This window comes from Pempheris klunzingeri, chromosome 7 (genome assembly GCF_042242105.1).
Source record: "Pempheris klunzingeri isolate RE-2024b chromosome 7, fPemKlu1.hap1, whole genome shotgun sequence".
Taxonomy (NCBI): Eukaryota; Metazoa; Chordata; class Actinopteri; order Acropomatiformes; family Pempheridae; genus Pempheris; species Pempheris klunzingeri.
In genome coordinates, this window is record NC_092018.1 from 26,407,658 (window position 1) to 26,433,287 (window position 25,630).

A 25,630-nucleotide genomic window follows, 5' to 3' on the forward strand; every position below is an offset into this window, starting at 1 on the left:
AGAGGCTCTTCTTTCCCACTTGTTTGAATTATGGGCACTTTTTGATATTGAAGCCCACAGTTAGAAATGTCAAAATAAAAGCACAGACCAGCATTATATCACCTGAGCAGAAACATGGCTTGATGTGTCCTTTATGCCACAAGAGAGCGCTGTTGTGTCAAGCATACATCTGCACAGCCCAGCTTTTTAACATGGGCGTCCTCCTTTAAGTCACATCCAAAAGTATTGTTATAACATTTTTATAACTATGTACTTTGTGTAATCATTTTGCATGTGTGTGTATTCATGTGCATGCAGGTTGGTATAAGCATGTTGTCATTTATACAGTACGTAACATGCAGTTTAAGTAATACTTAAATGAAACTACCAATACTGCAATGTAAAATTGCTCCATTACAAGTAAAGGGCCTTACTAAAGTAAAAGTAAAAGTATATTCTGCTTAAGTTACTTAAAATATCAAAAGTAAATGTACCGTATGTAATGTACTACGGCCCCCTGTAACTGATAGTATAGTATAGTATTATTACTGCTACATTAATGTGAACATAGCATTTTATTTGTGTACAGCCACATTAAAGTACTAGACGTCAGGGCCCTCTAAGGGGTCACAAGATGAATTAAAGGGGTTGTTGGGAATCGTGTGGCAGAAAGGAGGATTAAAAAATGGCTGTATTCATATTTCAGAGTGTTTCATTTTTGCTTTTTTGTGACATATTGGACACCTGACATGTGATAAGACCAGATAATGCTATATCATAAGGGGTCACAGGCCAAAAACATCTGGAAACACTGTTTTTGTTTTCATATTTAACAATGTGCTAAGTAAATGTAGTGGAGTAAAAGTATACAGTAGCATAAAATGGAACTACCACAGAATTGGTTCCATGTGTACCACTTGATCTAAATTTGTGTGGTGAACTAATCTCACTGTGACTCAGAATTTGAGTTTTTTATTTTCCTTCTTTCCTTGTGTACCTTGTGTACTTTGAATCTTTTGTTAAGCGTGATAAATACCTTTATCACTGTGATATTATCGTATATTGCAGTCCATTTTCTCACCTATTGGTTCTAACTGTGTTTTCTCCTACGCAGAAGTTAACAGCATTTTTGAAATTTCAACTTCCCCCACAGGTGGTGGTTAAACTTTTGAGTTTTCCACTGTAACTGTTTAGACGGACTTCTCTGTGTTGAATCAGATCTTTTTTTGATTTCCAAAGTCAAGATTTCTTTGTCTTTTATCCACTTTTTTGTTTTCCGTCAAAGAAAGTTGGCAGGAATGAAGAAAGTTGGAGGTGCACTGGGAAGGAAAGAGGGCAAACTGAATGGGAGAAAACCTTTGAGAGTTAATGTAGTCCTTTATCTTTTGTCTCTCTTTCAGTGTAAAACGCTCACTTTCTCTGCCTGGATCACCTTATACCATTCTCAGGTTCAGCCTATCAGCACCTTTTTGTGTAGAGCTCTTGTTACCCCACCCCACCCTTGGGAAGATGGCATTATACTGTATTTGGAAGGGTAACAGAGCTCCCTCTATCTCCCTGAGACATGCCACTGACCTGTAATTAAGTCCCATTGTACTATTCAGAGAAAACTCCTCACCAAAACGGACAGAGGGCAATGTGTGTGGATTTCCAACAGCTCAGATACTGCTGTGACTAATGCTCCACCACACAAGCCGGGTTTATCAAAATGGACCACATGCAGCACACATTAGAGCTTGCATTTCCCCTCTCCAGAGAACTCAAAGCTATGTTGATTGGTAATGAGATACAATCCACGCTGTCCATCTCTCATTAGTGAGCCATTGCTGGCTGCCTCTGTCTGTGTTCTCACCCCCACCACCCCCCCACCTCCATCCCCACCCCCGCCATTCAACCCCATTGATCATGCATGCAGAAATTTAACACACCCCTTAATTCCTGTCCAAATAGCCCCTGTCCCACTTCCAGAGCTTCATCTGCTCATCTGCACAGGATTGGGTAGGCCTGTGCAGGACACAGTCCGCAGGATAAAGTGTGTAAGAGAGGACAATCACAAATCTAAGTCTGTGCCCAAACATCCTGCCTCACACACTCTGAGCTCGGAGTGTTGCTCCGATTAAGTGTTATGTGTTTTGGGGACATAACCAGCACTTTATGCCCCCCCCCACCCTCCACCACAAAGTTTGCACCAAACTCTGAGCTCCGGGTAGGACAGCATCCATTTCACACCCACCGTAAGTCAAAGCTGTCATTGTCTTTGAGGCGCTCAGGCTATTGATTGGCCTTCACATCGGTTACCAGGTCACATGTTGAGTCAGTGTTGAGAAGATTAGCCGGAGCTGGCTTTGGTACTAATTAAATACTTAAACCCCAGCAATGAATGAGCACACAGCACACAAACCTCCTGTTATACCACATTGCATAAGCCGGTTTGCAGTATGGAAGGTGTATTAAGACAGACAAACACATTGTTGCCGGTGATAATTATGTAGTAAATCATCATTCAAGCATCTCAGACACACTTTAGAGTGTGTGGGTATAATAAAGGAGCAGTATGAGAAACACTGGCTCCATGTTGAATTCATCTTATTTAAACAGGCTGCTGGCAGTAAGCACTGATTTCTTAACTGTCTGTTGGCTAATAGTTGTGAAACTGATTCCCTTTGTGGCTCCACTGATTTGTCCCTGAACAGGTCACTGTAAAGACAACACATTTACACAGTGGCCTACATGCTAGGAGTAAAACTTGTGTCTGTAGTGTCTTTTCTCCACCAGATTGAATTAATATAGCACATGGTGTTAATTTCCTGACAAAAAAGAAATACCATTTGCATATACATGTGGTGCATCATATTGCGTCATATGCCTCTTGCAATAATTCACAGATTATGTTTTATTTATTTATTTATTTATTGTTCTTGTAACTGTGAATTCTGCCCGCTAACACTTCATCTAAACCAGGATGGAACTTGCGTTAAGATAGTTGTAATGTTACAGGAAGCTAGGACATTGTGCCTTCATAATAAAAGCTTAATGTTACCCATTTTCAAAAAGCATGCACTGTAGTGCAGCAGCAAACATCAGGCTATCCGAATCACATTTTGAATGACTTGTGGTTTAGATTTTATGATGTTTTGTTCGCTTTCACTGCCATTATGCCAGTGTGATGTTTTCTTTCAGTTCAGCAAGATAAAGCTCTTTATAAAACATGTATTTGCTTTATGAATAAACGTGTCATTATAAAACGCTACTTTTTATATGTTATCATGATTATATTTTATTGATATTAAAAATCTATTATAAAGAATATACTTGTAAAATGTTTAATTTTTTTAGTTTAACTTAATGGTTGTGTCGGACTTTAAGGACTTCAATCACTTTTTCACTATATTTCTAAATTCTTCAAAATTTGATCTTCATATTTCCAAAGTACACAGACTAACTCAGACTGTGGTTCCCTTTAAGCTGGTCATAAATCCAACTAGACATAAAATCATATGGAATTTGTTGTCCTTGAAATTCATCCTTAAGACACAATTTTATTTTTAAGGCACGCAGCCAGAAAACAAGTGTACAGTTACAGGTCTTTTAATCAGCAATGTTGGGCAGTGATACGAGAATCTCTTTATAGGGCAGTTTGTTTTTCTGATTGACGGAGAGAGAATATGCATTGGTTGGATACCATATATTGTTTAATAGCAGTTACCTCATCAACACTAATCAACATTGCAATTTAAGGTATTGCAAAGCAGTAAGATAATTTCAAAGTACTTTGAAATATTTTAGAAATAAAGATCAAAATAGCAAAATCCAGGACTTTTACGTGTTGCCACACGTTTGCCCTTCAATTTTCATAGATATTAGATATCAAAACACATTATTTCTACATTTCTCTAAACAGAATTCACAAGTGCTGTCCATTACTAATCACGAGGGCCACTGAAGATGGTCACTGAAGCCTCTGTGAAAAATACACGTTTTATTTTGAAAAGCTAAAGCGGAAGCGGGTCGGTTGCCAGCCACCGGCTTGACGCCGGAGCCGCGTGGCTCGGTGGTGGGATGAGAGAGAGACAGCGGCGGGGTCTGAGTGACTGGAGGAGGAGGTGGAGTCTGTCCCAGCCTGCATCTGGCCCGCTCCCCTCTCTGTCACCCCGGGCCAAACCCGCCCAGCGCCTCTCACTCACTCTCCGCCTGTTCTCCCGCACGGCTCGGCTCGGCTCGGCTCGGACGCACACGGCTCTCACCCGCACACGCAGCGAGGACACGGAATGGAGACGGAAGGGAGCCAGAGCAGCCTGTCCACCACGGACTCCCCTCACGACCCCTGGTAACGAAAAAACAACAACTTTGTGTTCCTTCTCCGACCTCTGGGCTCACACTTCTGAAAACAAACCTGCTATTCTGCAGCCAGACACACACACACACACACACACACACACACACACACACACACACACACCTCCACACAGAGAGCCTTCATGGAAAACCAGACATGATACACTCTCACATCCTCTCTTTACCTCCAGGATCACACTTTCAGTCCCTCCATAACAACTTTGTCTAACTCTAAATGCTCCTCTCGCTGCATCCTCCTCCACTGAAGATGCACATTTATAACATTTCCTCTCTTTTTTTTCCCCCCACAGCAAAATGTTCATAGGTGGACTCAGCTGGCAAACAACACAAGGTAAATCTTTTTTCCACCACTAGCTCACATAAAATGCCTCTATGTCTTTAAATCCTGGCGTGGATCAGATGGAACTACTAGAAACTTATTGGAAATGCTGTATTTCTTAATATTTCTGTTTGCTCACGCTGAATTTGTTTATTTGTTTTTTTCGAGTTTTGAATATGAATCCTGCTCCAGAATGAATGCAGCCATTCAGAACTGCCAGAGTATGAATGAGGGGTTCTTAAAATCTCAGGAAAAAGGGGTGAAATTAGATTTATTCACTTTGTGGTGAAAATTAGTTGGAATTATAATGTTAATAGTAATTAATTGTGTGTGTTTTAAGCCCTGATCTCAGGCCATTTTATGTTTTATACATTTAATGAAAAATATACAGAGCTTTGGTGAGGTGAAATCTCAGCAGAGTGGAAAAAAAAAAAAAAAAAGTTACACCCTCCGTAGCCAGACTTCTTTAGAATTTCCTATTAAAAGTTATCATCTCGATTCAGCAACTAACGTGTCGTCTCTCTGCCTTGTTTTTGTTTCCCAGAGGGTTTGAAGGAGTACTTCTGCAAGTACGGCGAGGTGAAGGAGTGTATGGTGATGCGAGATCCGGTTACTAAGCGCTCGAGGTGAGGGAGCTGTGAGCTCGGCTTCTCCACCGGAGCTGAAAGTTTATCTGACCTCCGTGATTCCTCTCTGCTCATAACGTATCATTACACGTCAACATCAGTTTCTGTGTCATTAATACCTTCTCCCCCTCCCTGGTGTCTGCAGAGGGTTTGGATTCGTCACCTTTGTTGATCAGGCCGGCGTGGACAAAGTTTTGGCCCAAACCAGACACGAGTTGGACTCAAAAACAGTGAGTTCTCTGTATTTACCTCCCACCACCGGCTAATCCCATTGCTCAGTGTTTGATCAGTGGATTTTGCAATAATCCGCCAGAGAGGTGTAACATTGTAGCATGTTTACTAAGGTTCCACTATGCTGATGTTTTTCCTCAAACCGTGTGTGTGTGTGTGTGTGTGTGTGAGTGTGTGTGTCTGCTGCCACACCTCAGATGTGAGCACCTTATGTGACTGAGCCAGTAGTCGACAGTGGAGACACATGGGAGAATGTGCTCTCTGCCCAGTGTCAATCTCCATAGAAACAAGGGGGAACCGGACAAGGGTGGCTCTCAGTGCCGATCTTTGATTTTCTAGGAAGAGTGAACCAAAACTCTCTCTTTTTTCTCTTTTTTCGTCCGTCCCACGGGGTAGACCTGACCCCCCAAAAAAAAAAAGTTTCTCAATGGAACCAGCAAATGCAACCTGAAACCATCAAGGTGTGAAAGCAGCAACCAACAAACTCCCCACAGTCTCAGGGAGAATGAAACTGTGAAAGCAGGGACTATAAAGTCAGCGAGACGCGCTCAGGCCTTTTCACCTGTGTGAATTGAAACTTCGAATGTATTAATCGCCTGTGTTGCAGTGTGTGTGACCCTGTGTGTGTGTGTGTGTCTTTTTGTCAGTAATGAATGTGGGCCGGTCTGGGAACAATGTGGCCCGTTGGTCGCCATAGGGACCACTGCCCCCGCCTCTCTCCTCTGTGGGAGTGGTGATGGCTGCGGGTTAGTCACTGTATTGAAATGAGGGGAGGCTATTTCTTCTTTCCCCTTTTGTGCTCTGAGCGATGCACCTTCTCCGGTCCCTTGGAGAATAAGTGGAGGTGCTGAGGAAGAAAATGGAGGAGGAATTAAAAAAAAAAAAAAAACCCAGGTTGTTTACTGTAGAAAGTTGCAAGGAAATTAGACATTTTTTGTTACAGTGAATCCGAAATTAGCAAGGGTGGAAGTTTTTCTGATGGAGAAGTCAAACTGAATTTAGTTTTTTGTCATTTTTTCGGTTTCCCCAGTGCCCTACTGCTAGAGTGTCACTTGCAGGCACGACAGCTATGACAAGTAGCGCCATCATGGTTGGACGCCACTAACTCGCCATGGGGTTTGTTTCCATAGTGACCCCCCCCCCCACCACCACAGTTGAAGAATGGCTCTGTCACAAAAGGAAAAAAAAAGGAAGATAACAATGCACATCATTTACAATCATTTCTTGGATACCAGAAATCAAGACAGCATAAACAGTCACAGTCACAGATAGTGGAGGTCATGATACTGCTCATCCTCACATCGCCTCCGCTGATAAGCAACTTATTAAGTTCATCCATGGAAGACTCCAGACATGACAATTCACTCCTTTTAATTTGAGTTTCTCCTCTTACATCGTGCGCGTGTCAACTCCGCGCAGCCTCATGGGTAGTGGCAGGGCCCCTTGTGGCTGGCAGAAGGGTGTGTCGGTGGCGGTCGGTGGGGGCCGTGGCAGAGTGTGTGTTTGGCGTGGGGGAGTGGGGGCTCAGTGATCAGCCACAGGGGTTGTTGGATGGCGAGTAGAGTAGGCCTTTTAGACTGCTCACCCCCCCCCCCCCCACCTCCTCCCACCTCTCCCTCTGCCTCTCATGCAGACAGGTTATCCTGTTAGAGAGGGGAGAGAAAAGTTCTCCAGTGGCAACAGAAAGAATGTGCCATGCTGTGACCGACTGAACCACTCCGGCACTGGAATTAACAGAGCTTTGCACAGCCGAGAGGCTAAAGAGCAAATACAGTGCTGCAAAAGAATTTATTGGTACTTATTGTGTTGAAGGACAGATGCAGCCCGGTTTTGACCAGTCTAGGAAGGCAGGTTTTACTGTGATTTATGTAAGTGCTGCTCTGTTAGTTGCCCCTCTGGGTGCCCTCCCGGCTTCCTGCTATCTGTAAAGTTTGTGACGGCCGATGCAAACTGCACCTTTGTGGGACAGACTTTCCATTCAGTTGCAACTCCAAGGTGCACAGCGGAGAGTTTTTACAACAAAGTCACACAGCTCTTTTTTGCAGAGTTGCATCAGGCATATTTGTGGCCCCCCGTTAACCATTTCCATGCTGAGTGGAAAGAAGCGGGGAGTGGGGGTGGGAAGGCTGGCAGGATAACCCCATCTGTGATTAGTATGGCTCTCCTAACTAATAGGATTGGAGTCAACAGGCTTGAGTTGTTCCTCAGAGATGTTGAGCGCTGCCCAATCGGCATGTTGTGTTAAGTGTGTTCCCAGCTCAGGCTGTGACAGGCTGCGCACTCAGCCAACTGTTGCATATCTGGGATGTAGTTGGTCGAAGGGGATTGCCCTGATTTCATAAACCTCTCTTGGAATTACGTTCAGCTTCCTCCCTCTTACCTTGCTGTGAGTGCGGAGAGAGGTGAGGCCTCTCACACCCGAAAGTAACTTCACAGGTCTTTATACAGGAGAAACGTGTTTGATCACATATAAAAATACTATACTTGCTTTGAATAAAGATCGGTGTCTCGTATGGTTCAAACACCTCATGAGAAATTCTCTAAATCATAGCTGCTTCTTCTGTATGAGTTTGCAAAGATGATCTGTTTCCAGAGTTTAACCCGACATGTGTCCTACATCTCTAAGAAATAGTCCATTCCCAGCGTTTGTCCACATCACACTTGCATAAGATGCACAGTGGGCCGTGATTGGTCTCCAAACTAGTTGTGATGTCACAAATCCTGCTTGTATGTAAACGTGTTAAAGTCAGATTTTAGGTAAGTACGAGGAAACTTTCCCCCTCCTAAAAACATCCTTCCACTGCCAAACCTTCTGAGCGGACGGGGGGCTTGAAAGTCCTCTCTGGACTTAACCATTCCATTACCGTCCACAAAACAAACAGATTTCATTCATGCAGCCTCTTTATCTGTTTAAAGTTCACAATTTCCTCCCCACGGATGTGCTGTGTGCTGCCATGTGTTTGATTTTGTTTGTTTGTGTGTGTGTCTGTTTGTTTTTGAATGTGCACAGGAGTTTTGGACATCAGGAGGGTTGGTGACCGGAGGTGACTATCAGAGTAGTCTAGCCACCATAGAAACTAAACAGTAGACTCTGCATCTGATCCTCCAGTCTTAGCCTATAGTCTTCTCACTCTGCTCTCTAGAACAAAAAGAAAAGAAAAAAAAAGAACCAGCGGTGATGTCAACTCTTATTCAAGTAGAAACAACACTGTTACCCTTACTCTGGTAAACGCATGCGGTTTACCATAGAGGCTCTAGCTCTCTACTGTAGTTCAACTCTACCCTCTCATGGTTACGGACTAATCTTAGCGCTGTACTGTCTCACCATCTGTTAGTGTAACTGCAGTACAGTGTGGAGTAGTCTAGTTGTTCTCTAGCTCTATTAGACCAGTATAGACTAATATAGAGGTCTCAAATTCCAATTTTACAGCCTGTCTATGATTGCATCCTCATGGCATGGTGTGATTCTTTCTCCAATCTTAACCATGGTGACATTCAGTGGGCTCGGACAGATTATGCATCAATTTCTACTGTTTTCTTTTTTTTTTTTTTTTTGTAGTTGTAGTGTTAAGAGTAATATGGAATGAGTTGCACAGCTAAAAGAAGTGATGCTGGGCCTTTTCCCCCGGGTGTAAACGTGAGGAACTGCAGGGTAGAGGACGGTCCGGATCCCCTAAGAGCGTACGGGATGGTGAGCGGTCCCGGGTTGTTGTTGTCATCACCCTCCGTCAAAAGCTGAGGGAGGCAAAAACAAACAAACACAAACAAACAAAATTGAGCGGATCTGCCATCGGTGTGGTTATGATTGACAGGCCCCTCCTCCCCTCTGTCCCGTCCCGTCCCGTCTCCCTCCCTCCTCCCCACCCCCCAGTACGTCGCGCTCTCTTTCCGGCACACTCGTCCTCCCTCTCTCAGGGCTCTCCTCTCGTCGAGGTGAGGTGTGTTTGTGATTGTGGTGCCTGTGTGAGATTCCAGGAGATCACATGTCACATGATGGTGACGAGAGAGGCAGGAGTTCTCTGGACATTCCCAGGCATTCCACCTGAACACACACACACACACTCTTATACACACACTTCATCCTAATACAAGCACGTATGATAATATTTCAGAATAAACGTCACAAACTGGCGTGTAGTTCTGTGACTGTAGGATGTTTTAAAGGGTTGTCTCACCCAAACTAGAGCACTAACACCAAGAGGTAACTACCCAAGCAGGTAGTTCTCATTTTCCTCAAACAGAGTTTGTATCTATCTTTGAGGGTTTTTTTTACCTACATATCAATACAATGGTGATCAATGGAATTAAATTTTGGGAGGCTCACACCATTGATACGATGACGGTATAAAAAATCAGCAGCATTTCTTCGACAGTGTGTTTTTTTTTTTTTGGATAATAATAAAAGCAAGACTGTCTCTGAAAAGAGATGTTGATTTTTTTTAATATAACTTGTAATTCCTCAGAATCTAAACTATCTGCTACTAGATGCCACCAGAGAAAATTAAGCTTCTATCATTTCTGTGAAGCAACCCTTTAATGGAAATTATCATCACCTACTGGATGTCAAAATGACTCTCCTCATGTCATCCACCACTACATGCACACACTAACAGTCAGACCCACACTCACACACATCAACAAATGACAGCAGGACGTAGTCAGATCCTGGCCTGCTGCCTGAGGCTGCTTATAATGAGAAAACTTCCCCCTCTTTTGACTTTAGCGTGTGTTGATTTGAGGACGTACTGTACATCTGATGTCAACTCCATCCAGATTTCCCTTCACAATTATAACTGGGGTCATTCTGTTTTCCAGTACAGCGAGGCCTCTCAGAAACAGGTGTCTTTGACATCAGTACTTTGATTTAGGATCAGTGAATACGACGTGCGAGGCCAAAAGAAGGATAACATGGATATAATACACCGTTACTGATGAGTCGTTAAAGAGTGAAAGATGACGCCGTGATGTCAGAGTGCACCAAGGGAAGGCGACAGGTTGCTGGTTTTGCCCGTGTCATGACGCTAACACTAACCAGCCCTCTCTTTTTCTGTTTCCTCTCTTGTAGATCGACCCAAAGGTTGCGTTCCCTCGCAGAGCTCAGCCCAAGGTGAGTCCAACCGTCTCCCAGTGTTAGCTGTGCGTGCATTGTTTGCAGCAGGTTAGTGTGTGTCGAGCGTTTCAGTCTCTTATCGGGGCTAATGCCTCGTAATCTGATGAACATGAGCAGCGCTGACATCACCGAACTGTTACGTGATTGTGGGTTAACAAAAACGTACGCAACTTTAGAGACATTCACTATTGTTAAACCGACCTAAACGTGTGGATTGTATTTCAGGTACGCATTGTCCTGATCTCAGCTGGTTTGTCTGTTCCATTAACAACAACATGGTGTGAAACAGTAGGAATGCTGTTGTGTGCAGCCTTATAACGTTCACCTTAAAACAACACGTGTGGAAAAAAAAAAAAGGCTGCGTCATAGGTTCCTGTGCATAAAAGACACAAATGAAGAAACTGTGCATAAAAGACATAATTAATCATGGAAATTGTCTCAGTTTTTAATTGAGATGCTTATGGACAGAATTGTGGCATAATGCAAGACACAATGAAAGAGAGTGAATCATCGCTGGGTTTTTAAAAAAAGACCCACTGCAGGTTCATGGGAGAAAAATATTTTTATTTTGATTTGAAATTTGCACAAATGTCACAGTCTGGCTTCTATCGTGCTGCTGCTCGTACAAAACAAGTATTTCTTGTATCTCAGACACATCTCCAGTATTAATGGGTGTAAATCTAGCTGACAACCTTTTTTCTTCGTATCAGATTCCTCACTAAAATCTAAGAAAATTGTATCCAAGGAAATGATATCCACTCACAGGACATGCTACTTTTAGATGATGAAGTATAATACCATGTGTAAACACAACCACTTAATGAAAACTGTGCTGTTAAATGCTGCTTATCTTCCCCTTTGTGTGACTGAGCACAAATAACTGCAACGCAAAGTGGAAGTGATGCTAAATTATAGCAGGCGCTGAAGGTTTGCTGCACTCTGGCCTCACTTTGTGTGCAACACAGGAAGAAGTACTTTACTTTATTCAGAATCAAGTCAGCAAACATCGCACATGAAACCCCGTCGGTCTGTTTGGGCTTCTTAGACTAAGTGAAAGTGAAGCCAACTAATGACACAAACTTCTATACATAAACATCATCTTTAGTATAATTACAGGTGGTCAATGAAAACTTCTTGTCAGCATCTCCTCAGGACACACGCATACAGTTACACTTCACAGATAAATGACTGGTAAATGTGCTGTGAAAACACTTAATTCAGTTACTTATAACAAGCCCTCACTCGATTATTTACTGAGAGCAGCACTTCCTTCCTTCTAAATCCTTGACTGAACTCTTCTTATTAACGTTGGAGAAATTAGCTGGTTTTGTTCCGTTTTCTTGATGATTAGAAAATTGTACACAACATGCCCAACGTTTTTATTATCCTTTTGGAAGTATAGGTTCCACTTAAAGAAAGTGAAGTTGTCTGCTACTTCTCATCTAAATGAGCTTGTAAGAGGAGAACGATGATGTTGTACAGCAGTAAAAACTGGTGTGTTACTGATTATTAGAGCTGAAACGATTTGTCATTTATTAGTCGATCAACAGAAAATTAATCGACAGCTACTTTGAAAATCGGGAAATCGTTTGATTTAAAAAAACCAAAGCAGAAATGCCAGCTCCTTAAATGTAAAGATTTACTGCTTTTCTCTGTTTTATATGATTGTAACTTGAATATCTGTTGGGTTTTGAACTGTTGATCGAAGAAACAAGTCATTTGGAGTGATCTAAAATTCTATGTAATAACCTTTACAGTACCCTTAAGGGCAAAAATAAACTGCTATCTCAACAGATGTGACATTCAATTAAAAATTTAGCAGTCAGTCTGAAACATTTGCTCATCGGTGCCTTTCCTCCGTTTACAGTTAGTGACTCGAACCAAGAAGATCTTTGTGGGAGGCCTGTCAGTGAACACAACCATCGAGGATGTGAAACAGTACTTCGACCAGTTCGGGAAGGTGAGTGACGTGGTAAAGCTGTTCGGGTGTCACACTGCGGCTGAAAATGTTGGACGATATATATCAGCAATATCGTTTGGAATGGAAGCATTCTGTCAGCCATAATGGATTCACATAAGTTGCCGTCAGTGCGGAGAGAAATCAACAGCTTAGAAACGCGTAGTACCACATCCCACCAGCTCGGCCGAGTCTGATTCACCAGCAAATTCTCGGAGAAAAACTTCACTTGGAGTCGAGCGAGCGCCTGGAAGTGAAGGGGTTACTGCGAGGAGGAGGAGGAGGGCGAGAAAAGGAGGGAGAGAAAACTCTTGGAGAGGGTAGGAAGGGAAAAATAACGAGGCTGAGAGGCTCCGGGAGCAGCAGGCGAAGTTAGGGGGGACTTGAAGAGGGAGCAGAGAAGGAGAGAGAGAGAGAGAGAGAGAGAGGGAGGGGAGGGGGAGAAAAGTTTTGTAGTGAATGTGTGGTGATGGTGAGGAAGGAGGAGGGATTATCAGAATCTGAATTAATCTGATGTAACAGCTGCTCCTACCCACAACCCCCTCCTGGACCGTTACCGTGGTGACCTGGCTTGCCCATTGTCCCCAAGTAATTCTGTGGGTAAGGGGGTTTTGTTCTGAAGGAGGAGGGATGAGGTGGTGTTCGGGGGTGTTAGCATGAGTGTGTGTTGGGTGGGGGGTCAACTCAGGAGTTTAGCAACAATAAATGCAAGTCGACCGACGCTGAAAAAGCTGCAAACTTACCGCTCAGTCTTCATTTTTGGAACGAATTTGCTCGTGTGTTTTTCTTATTTAAATATTTCCGTCCCAAAGTTGTGTCCAAGTTGTTATATTCTGAGGACTCTGAAAGGCAGACTAGAAGATGGGCTGACAAAGGCACCGATGAGGGAGGGAGGGCCTGATTGAGAGAGGTTTGCGGAGGCGTAAGAGAGGGAACTGGGGCAAAGATGGGGTGTGTATTGGAGGGGGTGGGCGGTTTACGAGAGCCATTATGCCTCCGTACAAAGCTAGACAAATATTTTGTTAGTTTGTTCAGAGCTTATCTGCATACTGAAAGTTTCTGGATCGTTCGCACTCACTAAATGTGTCCTCTGATGTGAAGCTGACCGTCAGTAATGTGTGTGACTGAAGTGCCACAGGAGTTGCGGTCGATCCGGTGCAAAACAAGATAGAACAAAAATCATATAAAGTTTTTCGGCAAATTGTAGGTTCGCAATCTTCACCTCGAGCCCTCGAAACTTTTCAAAGTCAGACGCGTGAAGACTCCGTTCTAGCCGTCGCTTTTCCGACTGCGTGGCACTTTATTTTCAGTGCCAAAGGTTTGGCCTCGAGCTTCCCTGCGCTCCCTCCTCAATCATAACGTCTAGATGAATTTTTCCGAGAGAGATATCGAGGGATGGACGGTGAAATGCAGGCTCCAGCCATCCATGGAAGTTCCTGATTAGACTGCCTCACTGGACCTTTTGTGTCCCGTCCTGGTGAGGACAAAGGAGCGCGGAGAGGGATGGGCAGGGGATAACAGGGAAGATGAGAGGTGGAAAAAAAAGGATAAGAGGGAATATTGTCCGGCGGTACGCCATTAAAATACCCAGTGCTTGAAATATCGAGCAATGATGCGCAATTAACTCAGTTTGCGTTTTTTAACAGGAACTGCGTGTGTTGTTTCGATGTTTCGTTTTTATCCTTCGGGGCGAATGTGTGTAGTTTCAGTTTAGGCTGGGATTTTACAAGTTCCTGCGTCTAGCCTTGTTAAGTCTGGTTTTCAGTTTCGGCTCAAATTTAAATCTCTAGCGTGAGCGTGCTCTGGGTGTCGCCATCTTCTTGCGCCTTGCTCTCCTTACAAGTGATGGTTTAAAATTTTTGGAGATCTTTCTAACGCCAGGCCTCTTGGATGAAAGCGTCGGCTAAATGTTGAAAAAAAAAAAAAGAGTGTTTTTTGTAGAGTTGAACATGTTGCAGGCGCCGAGCAAATGTCAGGCTGGAAGGAAGCAGTGACTTGAGAGGCATCAGAGTAACAGGTCCTCTTTCACACTGACACTCCTCACTCACCTTTGACCTTTCTGTAGGCAAATTGCCCTTGGGGGTCCACACACTCACACTCACACTCACCACACACACACACACACACACACACACACACACACACACACACAGTCACACTGTGTGCTAGCACTGACTGAGTATAAGTGAGTATGCGACTATGACAAATTGTTCAGTGGACCATATCCAGTAAACTTATTATAGACCGAGAGCACAGATCCATTTACCAAATGTTTATTTGGACCTCTGTGTGCAGACTGGTGTGTAGCTCATGAGAGAGGTGAGGGGAAAAAAGAGTAGAACTTTGACATAAGAAACTGTGTGTGTGTGTGTGTGTGTGTGTGTGTGTGTGTGTGTGTGTATAGAATAGACACCTGTGTCTTTGCTCTATAAAGGGAGGCCGGGCCGGAGGGAGAGGTCAAAGGGAGAAGAGGAGGAGGAATTATGGCTGACTGTGCCAACAAACAAAGCCTCCAGGCCTCTTTGTTCTCCCTCTGCCTTTGTCTCTTCTTTCTCCTCCCTTTCCACTTTGACCCAATCTTTTTTTTTTTCCCCTCTTTCTTTCTCTCTCTTACAGGGCTTTCTGTGCTCTCTTTCACCATATCTCCACCTGTCGCTATTCCTCTCGCTATCAGCTCTCCCCTCTCATCGAGCCTCCACCTGCCCATAGGATTCACCTTTCTGCCTGTGACTGGCTACTTTTTTTTTTGTCAGTGTTTCTCTCTTTGCGGCCTTCTTTGTCTCACTGGCACTGTCCCACTATTCATAAAGCATATTTGATGTTGGCTCAAGCTCTTTTATATGGACTTTTTGTACAGTTGCCATGGGAATGTCAAACTTCGGAGGCGAGGAAGGCAGTGGATTATGGTCTGTCTGTGAGAAGGATTGTGAGCGGGGCAGTTTAGCAGAAAACACAACGTCCAACTTTTCATGCCGCCCGTTCTGTCTGTTTGTCATGTACAGCGCCAGGGCTCGTTATACAGTGTTTCTCCACATTTTCCTCTCTTTGCCCCCTCGGCCTCCTCTTTTTAACCTGTCGCTCATCTCCAGTCCCCTCCCTCTACCCCCTCCTTTCCGTCCATCTGTTGCTGAGCCTCCCTGCAGAACTTGAGAAGGGCTGAGGTCAGGCAATATGCCGCGTGGCAAGAGAGAGAGGGAGAGAGACAGAGAGAGAGAGAGAGAGAGAGCGCGCCACCTAAAAAACTGTGCTGTTTGTCTCCCCTCAGGTCGACGATGCCATGCTCATGTTCGACAAGACCACCAACAGACACAGAGGTGAGACACACTGACCCCTCTCTCCCTGCCCATTCATTCCCCGCATCCCTCCTTCTCTTCGTCGATTTACTACTCTTCCTCCAGTCCTTCCACCGTATCTATTGATCCCCCTCCACCCCCCACGGGCCTCCTTCCTGTGGGCTGAGCTGGAGGAGACGAACAGGGCTAGTCTAATTAGCCAGTCCGTTAATCTGGATCAGGATAAAGCCTCCTTAAGCACCTCCTCCCCACCCTGGGACTGATCGATTATGACAGCCTACCAGCTTTGCCCAGGCCTTCTGGCCAGGAAGGGAGGGAAGAAAGGATGAGTGCAGAATAGCAGCATTGAAACGGGGGGGAAGGGGGGCAAAGTGTTAATCGGCTATTACAGCGCTGATTACTGGACTCTATTAGCTGCACTGCTGAACATAAAGGCCTACTGACTAAGTCCGGCAAACTGCGTAAAATGTTTCCACTCCTAAACTTGACGCTTCCTCGCCAGGGTTTGGCTTTGTGACGTTCGAGAATGAGGACGTGGTGGAGAAAGTCTGCGAGATTCACTTCCACGAGATCAACAACAAAATGGTTAGCGGCTCGACTTGTGAACAACACTCTCACATCGCTGCGTTTTTCAGAAACCACAGGTGCTGATTTGTCTTTTGTCTGTGAACAGGTGGAGTGTAAGAAAGCTCAGCCCAAGGAGGTGATGTCTCCCACGGGCTCAGCCAGGGGGCGCTCTCGTGTGATGCCCTATGGAATGGACGCCTTCATGCTGGGCATTGGTATGCTAGGTAAGATAGTATTGATCAGGACAGGAAGGATGTGCTGCACACATGAACCTGACAATAAATATTCCTGCACTAAGGCCGCAGCTGCCTTTAAAGGTCACATGGTGCCTCATGGGGAGAAAGCTGACCACTTAACTGGGCTCAGCTCTCAACTCTCCACCGTGTAGCCCTGATTATCCAGACCTCAAACTTTAGAAGGGATCAAACAGTGCTGTGAAAAAAAAAAAATCTGCTGCTTCTTAGAATCTGTTCACAGTATTTTGACATATGCACCATTTTTACTTGTTAATACTTGCAGCCAAACATATTCAAACTACTAATTCACCAGATACATTCCAGTTATACATCACATTATAGTTGCTTTATTAATGCTTAACATTTAAATGAGTACTCCAGCAACTTAGTACTGCACCTCCATAAAGTTTTGGGAATCCCAAGTGACAGATTAAATAAAGGACGATCAAAATAGAAGCGCCTGAGGCTGAATATATCCTGACTCTAGTGTGGGTCAAGCTCCAAAAACACTGAGACTGAAACCTCAGGTGTAAAATTGGTGGAATGGCCCTTTAACGGTTCTTATCCTCTCATTGTCTTGAACATCATCCTTCGCAGGGCCAACTCATTATCAGATTTTAATTGAGCTCACAGTAGTTAGGTCCCGTCTGCGCACCTGAAGCTACACATGATGCACCAATGCTGCCACCTACTGTTCGGTCTGAGAACAGCACCTTCTCCTTCACCGTCTCACAGCTGTGATCAGACAGCGTAACCACACTTACAAACAACACAAACTATATTAAATTAGTTGTGGTATGTCGTGATGCTCGTGATAGATAACATTATTGTTATCTGCCTGAATGCTGTTCTGGGGTCAGTTCTCCAGGTGTCAGGTTGCATTCAAAGACAACCTCTGCAATGCGCAGTGCTGAGAGTGAAACAGAAGACAAAGTCAGCTGCTCAGTCTCTTTGTGGAGAAATCCAGACCATAGGACTAAAACATCACCCACCTGCATGTCACACACTGTACCAGGCTTCGCTGTTAGGGGGCAGCACAACCACACACCTGTTGTGTCAAGCATTTCCCTCTAATACCTCACTGATTCTGGCTCGCCCAGTCTCGTAACAGTGACTGCTTCCACAGGTTATCCGGGCTTCCAGACTGCCACCTACACCAGTCGGAGCTATGCTGGCATCACCCCTGGATACACCTACCAGTTCCCTGGTAATCACAGCACACTTTCTGTTTCTGTCGCATTAACTGAGAGATGAATACACAGCCATATTTAGCTATCAGGTGCATGTGTTCACCATTGCAGATGCATGGTGATAGGTGAGACGTGAAAGGAAACTTTGGCTCAGTTTGGTCACTTTGAATGCAATGAAAGCGCTGACGCTGAAATCATCCTCGTGTCCCCTGTAACCTAAACACACTCAAACAAAGGCTACATTTAGTGACTGAAGGAAATGAGCACTTTCAAAACAGAGAAGTACGACAGCTTGTGCTCGTTCTAAAGCAAAATAATCCTAAAGAACCTGCAGCACAGTCTTCTAGTTGTTTGATAGAGATACACAACCTGTGATGTAAAAGACACATTTATGCTTATTAATTGTTCACATATACATTATTTACCCAAGTACAGGAACACATTTGATGACATGATGATTGCACTACAGGAGCTGCAGTCATCAGAATTTACCCTCTAGAGACCTTGAATATCATGGTAATCCATTAAATAGTTGTCACGATATCTCGCTCACAACAAAAAAATCTCATGGTGGCACTAGAGGAGAAGTAAGGTGATCACCAAAGTCAATAGTATTCCCTGAATATCTGTACAAAATGCAATCCATTAAATAGCTGCTGAGATATTTCTGTCCAGACCAAAGTGCTGGACAGACCAACGCTGCTATCCAAAGAGAAGTGCTGTAGCATAGCTGGATATGTTTTGATTCCCTAAGCAGCGGCTAAAACATTGTTAAGTGGATGAACGGATGATTTCGGTGTCAGTGCTGTGATGAATGGATAAATAAACTTGAACCTGTGCAGCTGTGTGTTGAACTGACAGTAGACACACTGTCACAAATACAAACATGTTTCCATAGAAGCACGTGAAACTCTGTGAGTGTCAATGGCTGCTTGTAAAAATCAAGGAGTGGAATTGCAAATGCTTAGCTTGACTAGAAGTGTGTGTGTGTGTTGTGTGTGTGTGTGTGTGTGTGTGTGTGTGTGTGTGTGTGTGTGTGTGTGTGTGTGTGTGTGTGTGCATGCACGTTAGCATGGCCGTGTATTTCACTGCAGTGTGTGCATGTGTGAGTTAATTCCAACATTATATGTTCAAATGAGACGTTTTGCATTCAGATGAAATCCCATCCTTGAACTGAAGTTACTAGTTTGTATGACAAATGCTGTATTTCTTGCTATTCTGTAATGTTTTTAACACCACTTTTTGGACTACAATCCATCCTTTAATTCCTGTTTGCATTCCTCAAACCCTGTGTATGGCAGTATGTACTCTCCACACCTCCTGTCCTCACCTCTGAGGTGTTTCCCTGCCTGTGTGTGTGTGTGTGTGTGTGTGTGTGTGTTCTCCTTGCTGGCGGTGGTGGTGTGTGTCTCAACAGCACTCTGATGTTTCTGTTTTAGAGTTCCACTTAGAGAGGACTCCCCTTCTGACTTCACCCCACCCCCCTGAGCTCACAGGTCAGTCAGTCCCTCCTCTGGACTTTACAAGCAGCATGTTTTCAGTCTGCTACACGCCACGTTAGCATCAACACCTGATTACTCTTTGGTTTGCATGTTTGTGTTTGTCAGTCCTCCTCGGGCTCTATCTGAAGGCAGGATTGCTGACAGTAATGAGGATTTACTGTTCACCTTAAAGGCTTCCTCCACTGACCTCATCAACCCCCACTTTTTATATATACATATATATATATATATATACAGTATAATCAACAGCAGTACACCTTTACTTCTACTTCCAGAAAGTCTCTGAGGTCACTGGAGTGAGACTTTAAGTTGTCTTATTAGTTAGCTGTACTGTGTTTGCACACCAAGACATTTAACCCGGATTGTTTCTGTACTTTTCTGTCTCTTTAGCCATTCCTCTCACAGCATATGGACCAATGGCAGCAGCAGCCGCAGCAGCAGCAGTAGTTAGAGGTATGTATATTGAAAGGGCCTCCTTGTTTTACTTTTCTGACTGTGGCAATGCTCAGCCTGAATAAAATTCAATTCTATTTTCTCATATCGAACATGTGGAATTAAGGGGACTCACTTTATGATGTACAGAACTCAAGTAATTTTAAAAATGATTTAACTTATCAAACTATTTACACCAGCACTTGTTATTTCATCAGCTTCCCTGTTGATACTAGCAGATGCTACACTGAAAACATCCCACTTCAATAGAATCACACAAACATTATCGCTATGTACGGAGGCTGAGAACAGCAATTCTTGCAATCGTTTTTTTGAGTGCCGTTATCTCAAGATTACAAGTTAATTATTTTGTTATCTCAAGAAAACGAGCTTTGTTACTGCGAGATAACGAGATAATCAACCTGTTATCGCAAGGAAATTACTTCTATTGTCTATGACAAGGCACTTGTACCCATCCCATCTCACTTAAATACTAGAAGTCAGTCCTATTTTGTTTTCCCTAATTCACTGTTTTGCTGCTCCTAAAGCCTCCTGTCCTGCAAACATGCACAGGATCATCGATTTTTTGTGAGCTAAACGATAAAAGGCTCTTGGAATACCTCGTGTTCCTGTCCTATCTGTCGAAATACCTCCTGCCAGCATGACACCATCCAGCACAACCTCAGTCCAGTCACAGCCTCTGCTCTAATAGTGAGACAAATTAATGAGAAAACAAGCCTCATTATCTCAAAATAACAAAATAATTAACTTGTGATCTCAAGATAACGGCATTAAAAAAATAACTGCAAGCACAGCTGTTCTCAGCTTCTGTTACCTAATGTCTTAAAGTAATTTAAACTGGCAATAATTAATTTTTATTCACTTCGGAGCTGTGAGAGAGAACCTCTACAGTAAATCTGGGGGCCACAAAACCAAAACAATGAGCTGAAAGACGCTGAAATGCTGATGGACACAGCTGAGTTGGATGATAATTGTCTGTGGGTTTGTCACCCTTTACACTGGATCCATTGCTATTATAAAAACACTGTTTATAGCCACCTGATGCATGTGATCTGATCTGAAATCAGATTTGAGGAACTTTATGCAAATCAACAGTGTAATGTTTGTAAAGAGGCGTACCTCTTGTCCACATCAACTGATTTCAAATGTACAAGCCTTCAACCCTTGATTTGGACAAAGCGGGTGTTGTAATTGTAAAATATTACATTTTTTGTTGTTTTTCTTGAACTTTTAGGCTCCACCCCGTCTCGCTCAGCTGGATTTTTAGGTACGAGCAGCCCGGGGCCGATGGCGGACCTTTATGGAACAGCCAGTCAGGAGTCGGCTGTCAGCAGTTACCTCAGTGCTGCGAGCCCCGCCCCAAGCACTGGATTCAGCCACAGTTTGGGGGTGAGACTCTCATTATGTGTTTTTGAACGTATTTGTCCTTGTCATAATTTAAAGCTGCAGGTCATGTGTCTCCCCCGAATCCAATCCAATGAGAGTACTTGTATGTTTGCTCCCACAGGGCCCGCTGATCGCCACGGCCTTCACTAACGGCTACCACTGAGAGCGAAAGTCAGTCCTCTTCCTATTTACAAATGTATAAGACTGTTTCATTTCGACTAACCTGTGAGTAATCCAGGCTTTTTTTGCGTCAGTGCAGAGCTGTAGACTGAGAGCTGGAAGGAGTTGACGCTGCTTCGGAGCTGATCTGGCCTGTCTCTGTCCAGTCCACCATCTGTACGGCCGGGGAAAGTGAACCCTCACCCCTCCACCCTGGTGTCAGCCTGAACCCAGCCCACCCTACTGACGCCTCACTAAAAATCCACCTCCTGAGAAAAAGAAAAAGAAGAAGGAAAAAGTTTGTGAAAGGAGTGAAAATGTTTATCACTACATGTAATAGCAACACATGCTGTATTTTTAGTCTTTTTTTTCCTGTTATGTTTCACTTTGCTGTTTTTTTTTTTTTGTGATGGCTGCATTGTTTCTTTATCTGTTTTGGCTTTGTTTTATTGACCTCTGAACCTGATCTCTCTGAGATAAGAGGAGAAAAGTCTCCAGGTGAAGCCTGAAGCTGTAATTTGTACTGGAAAAGTGTATATTTGTCACTAGTTCATACTGAATTTTAACGAAACATTTGTGATTAATACTATTTCTTGAAAATGTGTCACAAAGTGTATATCTTGGTAGGTTTTTAACAGACTTGTTACACTAATAATGGTCGGACGACAAACGTCATTAGTCACAGTTAGATAATAGGCCCACGTGAGCTGTACAATTTTGTAAAATATTGTAAATATGACTGGTTTCTGGGGGGGGGGGGGGCGGGGGGGTCAGCTAATTTTTGTGTCTGGGAAGTGGGAGGCTTTTGGAGAAGCAGTACAATTGCTTCTGTCATCAGACCTTATGTGTTGGAAAGCTTGACTGTTGCGTACAATAATTTCAAATGGAGGTCAAGAACATTTCAGTTTGTGTGATGTGATTGTCAGACCAGCCGTATACTGTATTTCTCTCCTGGAATTTATGAAAAAATATCTAAATTCTGTTACTGCATTCGGCCTGAAACCCTTTCAGCGTTGAGTTCAGCGGGAGAGAGGCTGAGTGTGCGACAACACTTTACTTCTGAGTGTGAAAATGCTCCTCTATCAGGAGAGGAAAAAAAAAACATGCTGTTTTCTTACTTTGTCATATTATTGTTTTAACTGTGATTTTCAATACGTGATGATTGTTTGTGAAGGAAAATGAAGGAGCAGTCATGCACAGCTAACACTGTTATTGACTCTGCGGGGTGTGTTGATGTTTGTGTGAGCGTATCATATGGTTTTATACACATTGGTTCCCAATGTGCCATGTGCTGTTTTTTTGGGGTGGGGGGTGGGGTGGGGGGGTACCTCAGTTGCAAATGTGAAATTTTAATCTGACTTTTTTTGTTATTACATTAACATCGATGTCAAAGTGTGGATGGTTGAACCTTTTACAAAGGTGGTATTTCCAACAGGAAGGGAGGGGGGGTTTATTAACTCTTGTTTACCTGTCACCCCCCACCCTCCCCCAATCCATCACTGCGTATCCACTGGAGGTCACAGACTGTAGCAATGTGACAGCTATTTTTAGACCAAAACAATAATGTTCGGAGCTACTAGGATGTTGCACTGGCCGATCACGATAAATGTGTTTTCCTTCGAATGTTAGCTGAAGAACAAAGCACTCTCACTCTACAAAGTACCAGGTTACACATTTTGATACACTCGCTCACTCTGCCGTGGGCTACCGTGGTAGTTCATACTTTGATGCTGTTTTCACTGAAAAATAACAATCTTGTCAACACTGTAACATTTTCTGATTTTCTTTTTCCTGTCATGTTTATTCCTTTGAAAAAAAAACTTTTTAAAATTCCTAATAAATTATTTTAAAACATTCCATTTATGTGTCCTGTTTGGCTTTTCTTTTTGCACACCATGACACTTTTTTGTCTTTTGAAATACATGTTTTCCTGAATGAGAAGAATACTTTTAACATTTTTTCTCTCGCAGTTATGAAATTTTAGGATTTGTTTGGCATTATTTTACACCAGCATTAGTTGGTGTTGTGTGGCGTTCGGTTAATATGCCGTTCAGAACTGCATATTAGGTGAAAGGCTTTTGCTCGTTTTCCTGTCTTACAACAGAAACCTCACATAATAACTGTCAAGGAAACCCCATGATTGCTTTTTTCTGAATAACTGTAAGCTGTGAAAACAACTGCAGTGGTGTTATTTTAATTCTATCATTCACAAATTGTACCAAGTTTGTCCTAATTTACTATTAATTAGTAATACATTACTATAAATCTTTAATAAATTACTTAAAATTACCATAGATTTTGTATTAAATTACCATAAATGTGTACTAAAATAACAGAATTTAGGCCAAATTGCTATAAATATGTACTAAATTACTACATATCTTCTAAGTTATAAACCAATAAAATGTCTTTCTGCCTTTTTTTGCTGACATTATATCTAAAAACCTTTGCTCAGTCTGTCTGCAGGCCTCCAGTCTGCTCAGACCTCCCAGCAGCCTGCCTCTGTGTCCCCCTCACATCCCTCTGCTGGCTGATTTCTCTCTTCCATCATCACTGCTCCACTGCTTGCCCTCCCTGGCCCCCACCTCCACTCTCCCAGTGTCTCAGCCCCGTTGCCTCGCCTGTCCGCTTTGACTGTCTCCAGGGAGCCGGTCATGAACGCCAAGTTCTCGCTGGACGGGATCTCTGACGTCCCGAAGAACAGAGAGGCTCAGGAGATCCCCCCTCTGAGGAACTACCTCTGTCTGACCATGTTCACCTGTTTCTGCCCTGCATGGCCCATCAATATTGTGGCGCTGGTTTTCTCCGTGCTGGTGAGTCGTACAGTGCTGGAGGCTGTCTGAAGGTTTCTGGACATGCTTTGCTCCTAATAATTACAGCATAGCATACTTATTTGCCTAGATTAAAGAAGGGAGTTCTGGTGGAAGGTAAGGATAGTGAGGGATCATGGCTAATACATGTCAAAAGGTCTGGATATATAGTCCAGATATAGACTGAGACTTTAGACTTTAGACTTAGACTTTTCTTCATTGATCCCCCATAGGAGGAAATTCAATTCAGTCCAATACTTGATTTCCATTTACATGCTTTGTTTATCTATTGTTCAAGCAACAAACAAGTTATGCATTGCTACAAATGACTTAGTGCTCGGGGATACAGAAATAGCCTCTCCTCTCATCCTCAGCCTTGCCCATCCTTATAATTGAGAAATGCTTCCACTGATGTGTCTTCAGATTAAATATACTTTCAGTTTATGGACTACCCGAGTGCCAAACCACGTTCATACCCACTCACTGTTATTATCCCATCTGTGTTTACATGAGAGGAAACTCTTCCTGCAGCTTTCTGGTAAATATTCCTCACTGGCCAACAAGCCACAATGTTTAAAGAACTTTAAGCATTAGACAGGAGGAACACATTTAGGCTTGTCTCAAGTCTTTAAGGGGAGAGCTGTGGGTTGTGTTGGGTCGATGTGCCAACAGCAGCTGTTGCATCGTTGTAGCTGTGAGTAACAAGATGAGGCATGCAAGCGCAGCAGTCCACTGTTCCTCATTGCTGAGGACACTGGCTTCAATGCAAATCTGAATTAGAGAAAACAGAAAAGGAGTAGGAGGAAAAATCGATTATTTCTCTTTAAATGCTAGACGTTCACAGAAAGACACATGTCTTGTATAACTGGTGGGTTTTTTTTAAACCCTTCTCTCATCTCATAGGCCCAAAAGAGCTATTACGAAGAGGACTACGATGGCTCGAAGCAGCTGGGCCGGAAAGCTCTCCACCTGGGGATTGTGTCTTTTGTCATTGGTCTTGTGATCATCACTGTGTACACCACTGTGCACTTCACCACGGTATGAGTGCAACAGATATGCGATGCAGTAATCACCAAAAGGACGGAGAGATTTCAAGTGTCTGTTTCCTCCACAGCATGTGGTGTGACCACTTGGGGAGGAAGAGGAGGAGGTCGTGGAAAAGAGATGAAAATGTCATAGATGGTGGAGTTCCAAGGGATGCAAAGGGGCTCTGCTAAGAGAGAGGAGGTTTTGCAAGAGCTGGCAGAGTCTCACTTTACTGCTGAATGCATCGTGTTTTCAGCTATTGTGAAAATGTTATTGCAATAAAACTTCTAATAGTTTTAATTGCAAGGTGAAAGGAACAATTATGTACATGTCTCTATGAAAGAGCAACCTATTAGTACTTGTATTGATAAGAAAAATGCAGCTTTTCAGTAACTAAAGGCCTCTAATGGACTGATTGAAAACATCCATT

At 43.4% G+C, this 25,630-nt stretch overlaps 2 protein-coding genes across 3 annotated transcripts; both read left to right on the forward strand.

The window, feature by feature from the left end:
- Positions 1-4,178: 4,178 nt before the first annotated feature.
- Positions 4,179-22,107, forward strand: msi1b (musashi RNA binding protein 1b). 2 transcript variants are annotated; one of them, XM_070833469.1, is made up of 15 exons: positions 4,179-4,306; positions 4,626-4,666; positions 5,199-5,280; positions 5,426-5,510; positions 10,577-10,618; positions 12,489-12,581; positions 15,844-15,892; positions 16,374-16,456; positions 16,545-16,662; positions 17,801-17,881; positions 19,304-19,360; positions 19,757-19,819; positions 21,054-21,208; positions 21,327-21,376; positions 21,465-22,107. In XM_070833469.1, the coding sequence occupies exons 1-14, from the start codon at positions 4,248-4,250 to the stop codon at positions 21,366-21,368; spliced, it is 1,050 nt and encodes a 349-aa protein (XP_070689570.1). In that variant the 5' UTR covers positions 4,179-4,247; the 3' UTR covers positions 21,369-21,376; positions 21,465-22,107. The 2 variants fall into 2 exon arrangements, with proteins under 2 accessions (XP_070689570.1, XP_070689569.1); XM_070833468.1 differs by having other exon boundaries at positions 4,184-4,306; positions 21,460-22,107.
- A 1,911-nt stretch (positions 22,108-24,018) lies between these two features.
- Positions 24,019-25,322, forward strand: LOC139204290 (transmembrane protein 233). The gene is made up of 3 exons (XM_070834289.1): positions 24,019-24,177; positions 25,078-25,212; positions 25,289-25,322. Exons 1-3 carry the CDS (start codon positions 24,019-24,021, stop codon positions 25,298-25,300), a joined length of 306 nt encoding a protein of 101 aa, XP_070690390.1. The 3' UTR covers positions 25,301-25,322.
- Positions 25,323-25,630: the final 308 nt, after the last annotated feature.

Bases quoted from the DNA above. Each gene is read 5' to 3' on its own strand.
- msi1b (XM_070833469.1), top strand. From the start codon at position 4,248: ATGGAGACGGAAGGGAGCCAGAGCAGCCTGTCCACCACGGACTCCCCT. The intron at 4,667-5,198 runs GTAAATCTTTTT...TTTGTTTCCCAG, and splicing joins CAGCTGGCAAACAACACAAG to AGGGTTTGAAGGAGTACTTC. The intron at 12,582-15,843 runs GTGAGTGACGTG...GTCTCCCCTCAG, and splicing joins ACTTCGACCAGTTCGGGAAG to GTCGACGATGCCATGCTCAT.
- LOC139204290 (XM_070834289.1), top strand. From the start codon at position 24,019: ATGAACGCCAAGTTCTCGCTGGACGGGATCTCTGACGTCCCGAAGAAC. The intron at 24,178-25,077 runs GTGAGTCGTACA...CTCATCTCATAG, and splicing joins CGCTGGTTTTCTCCGTGCTG to GCCCAAAAGAGCTATTACGA.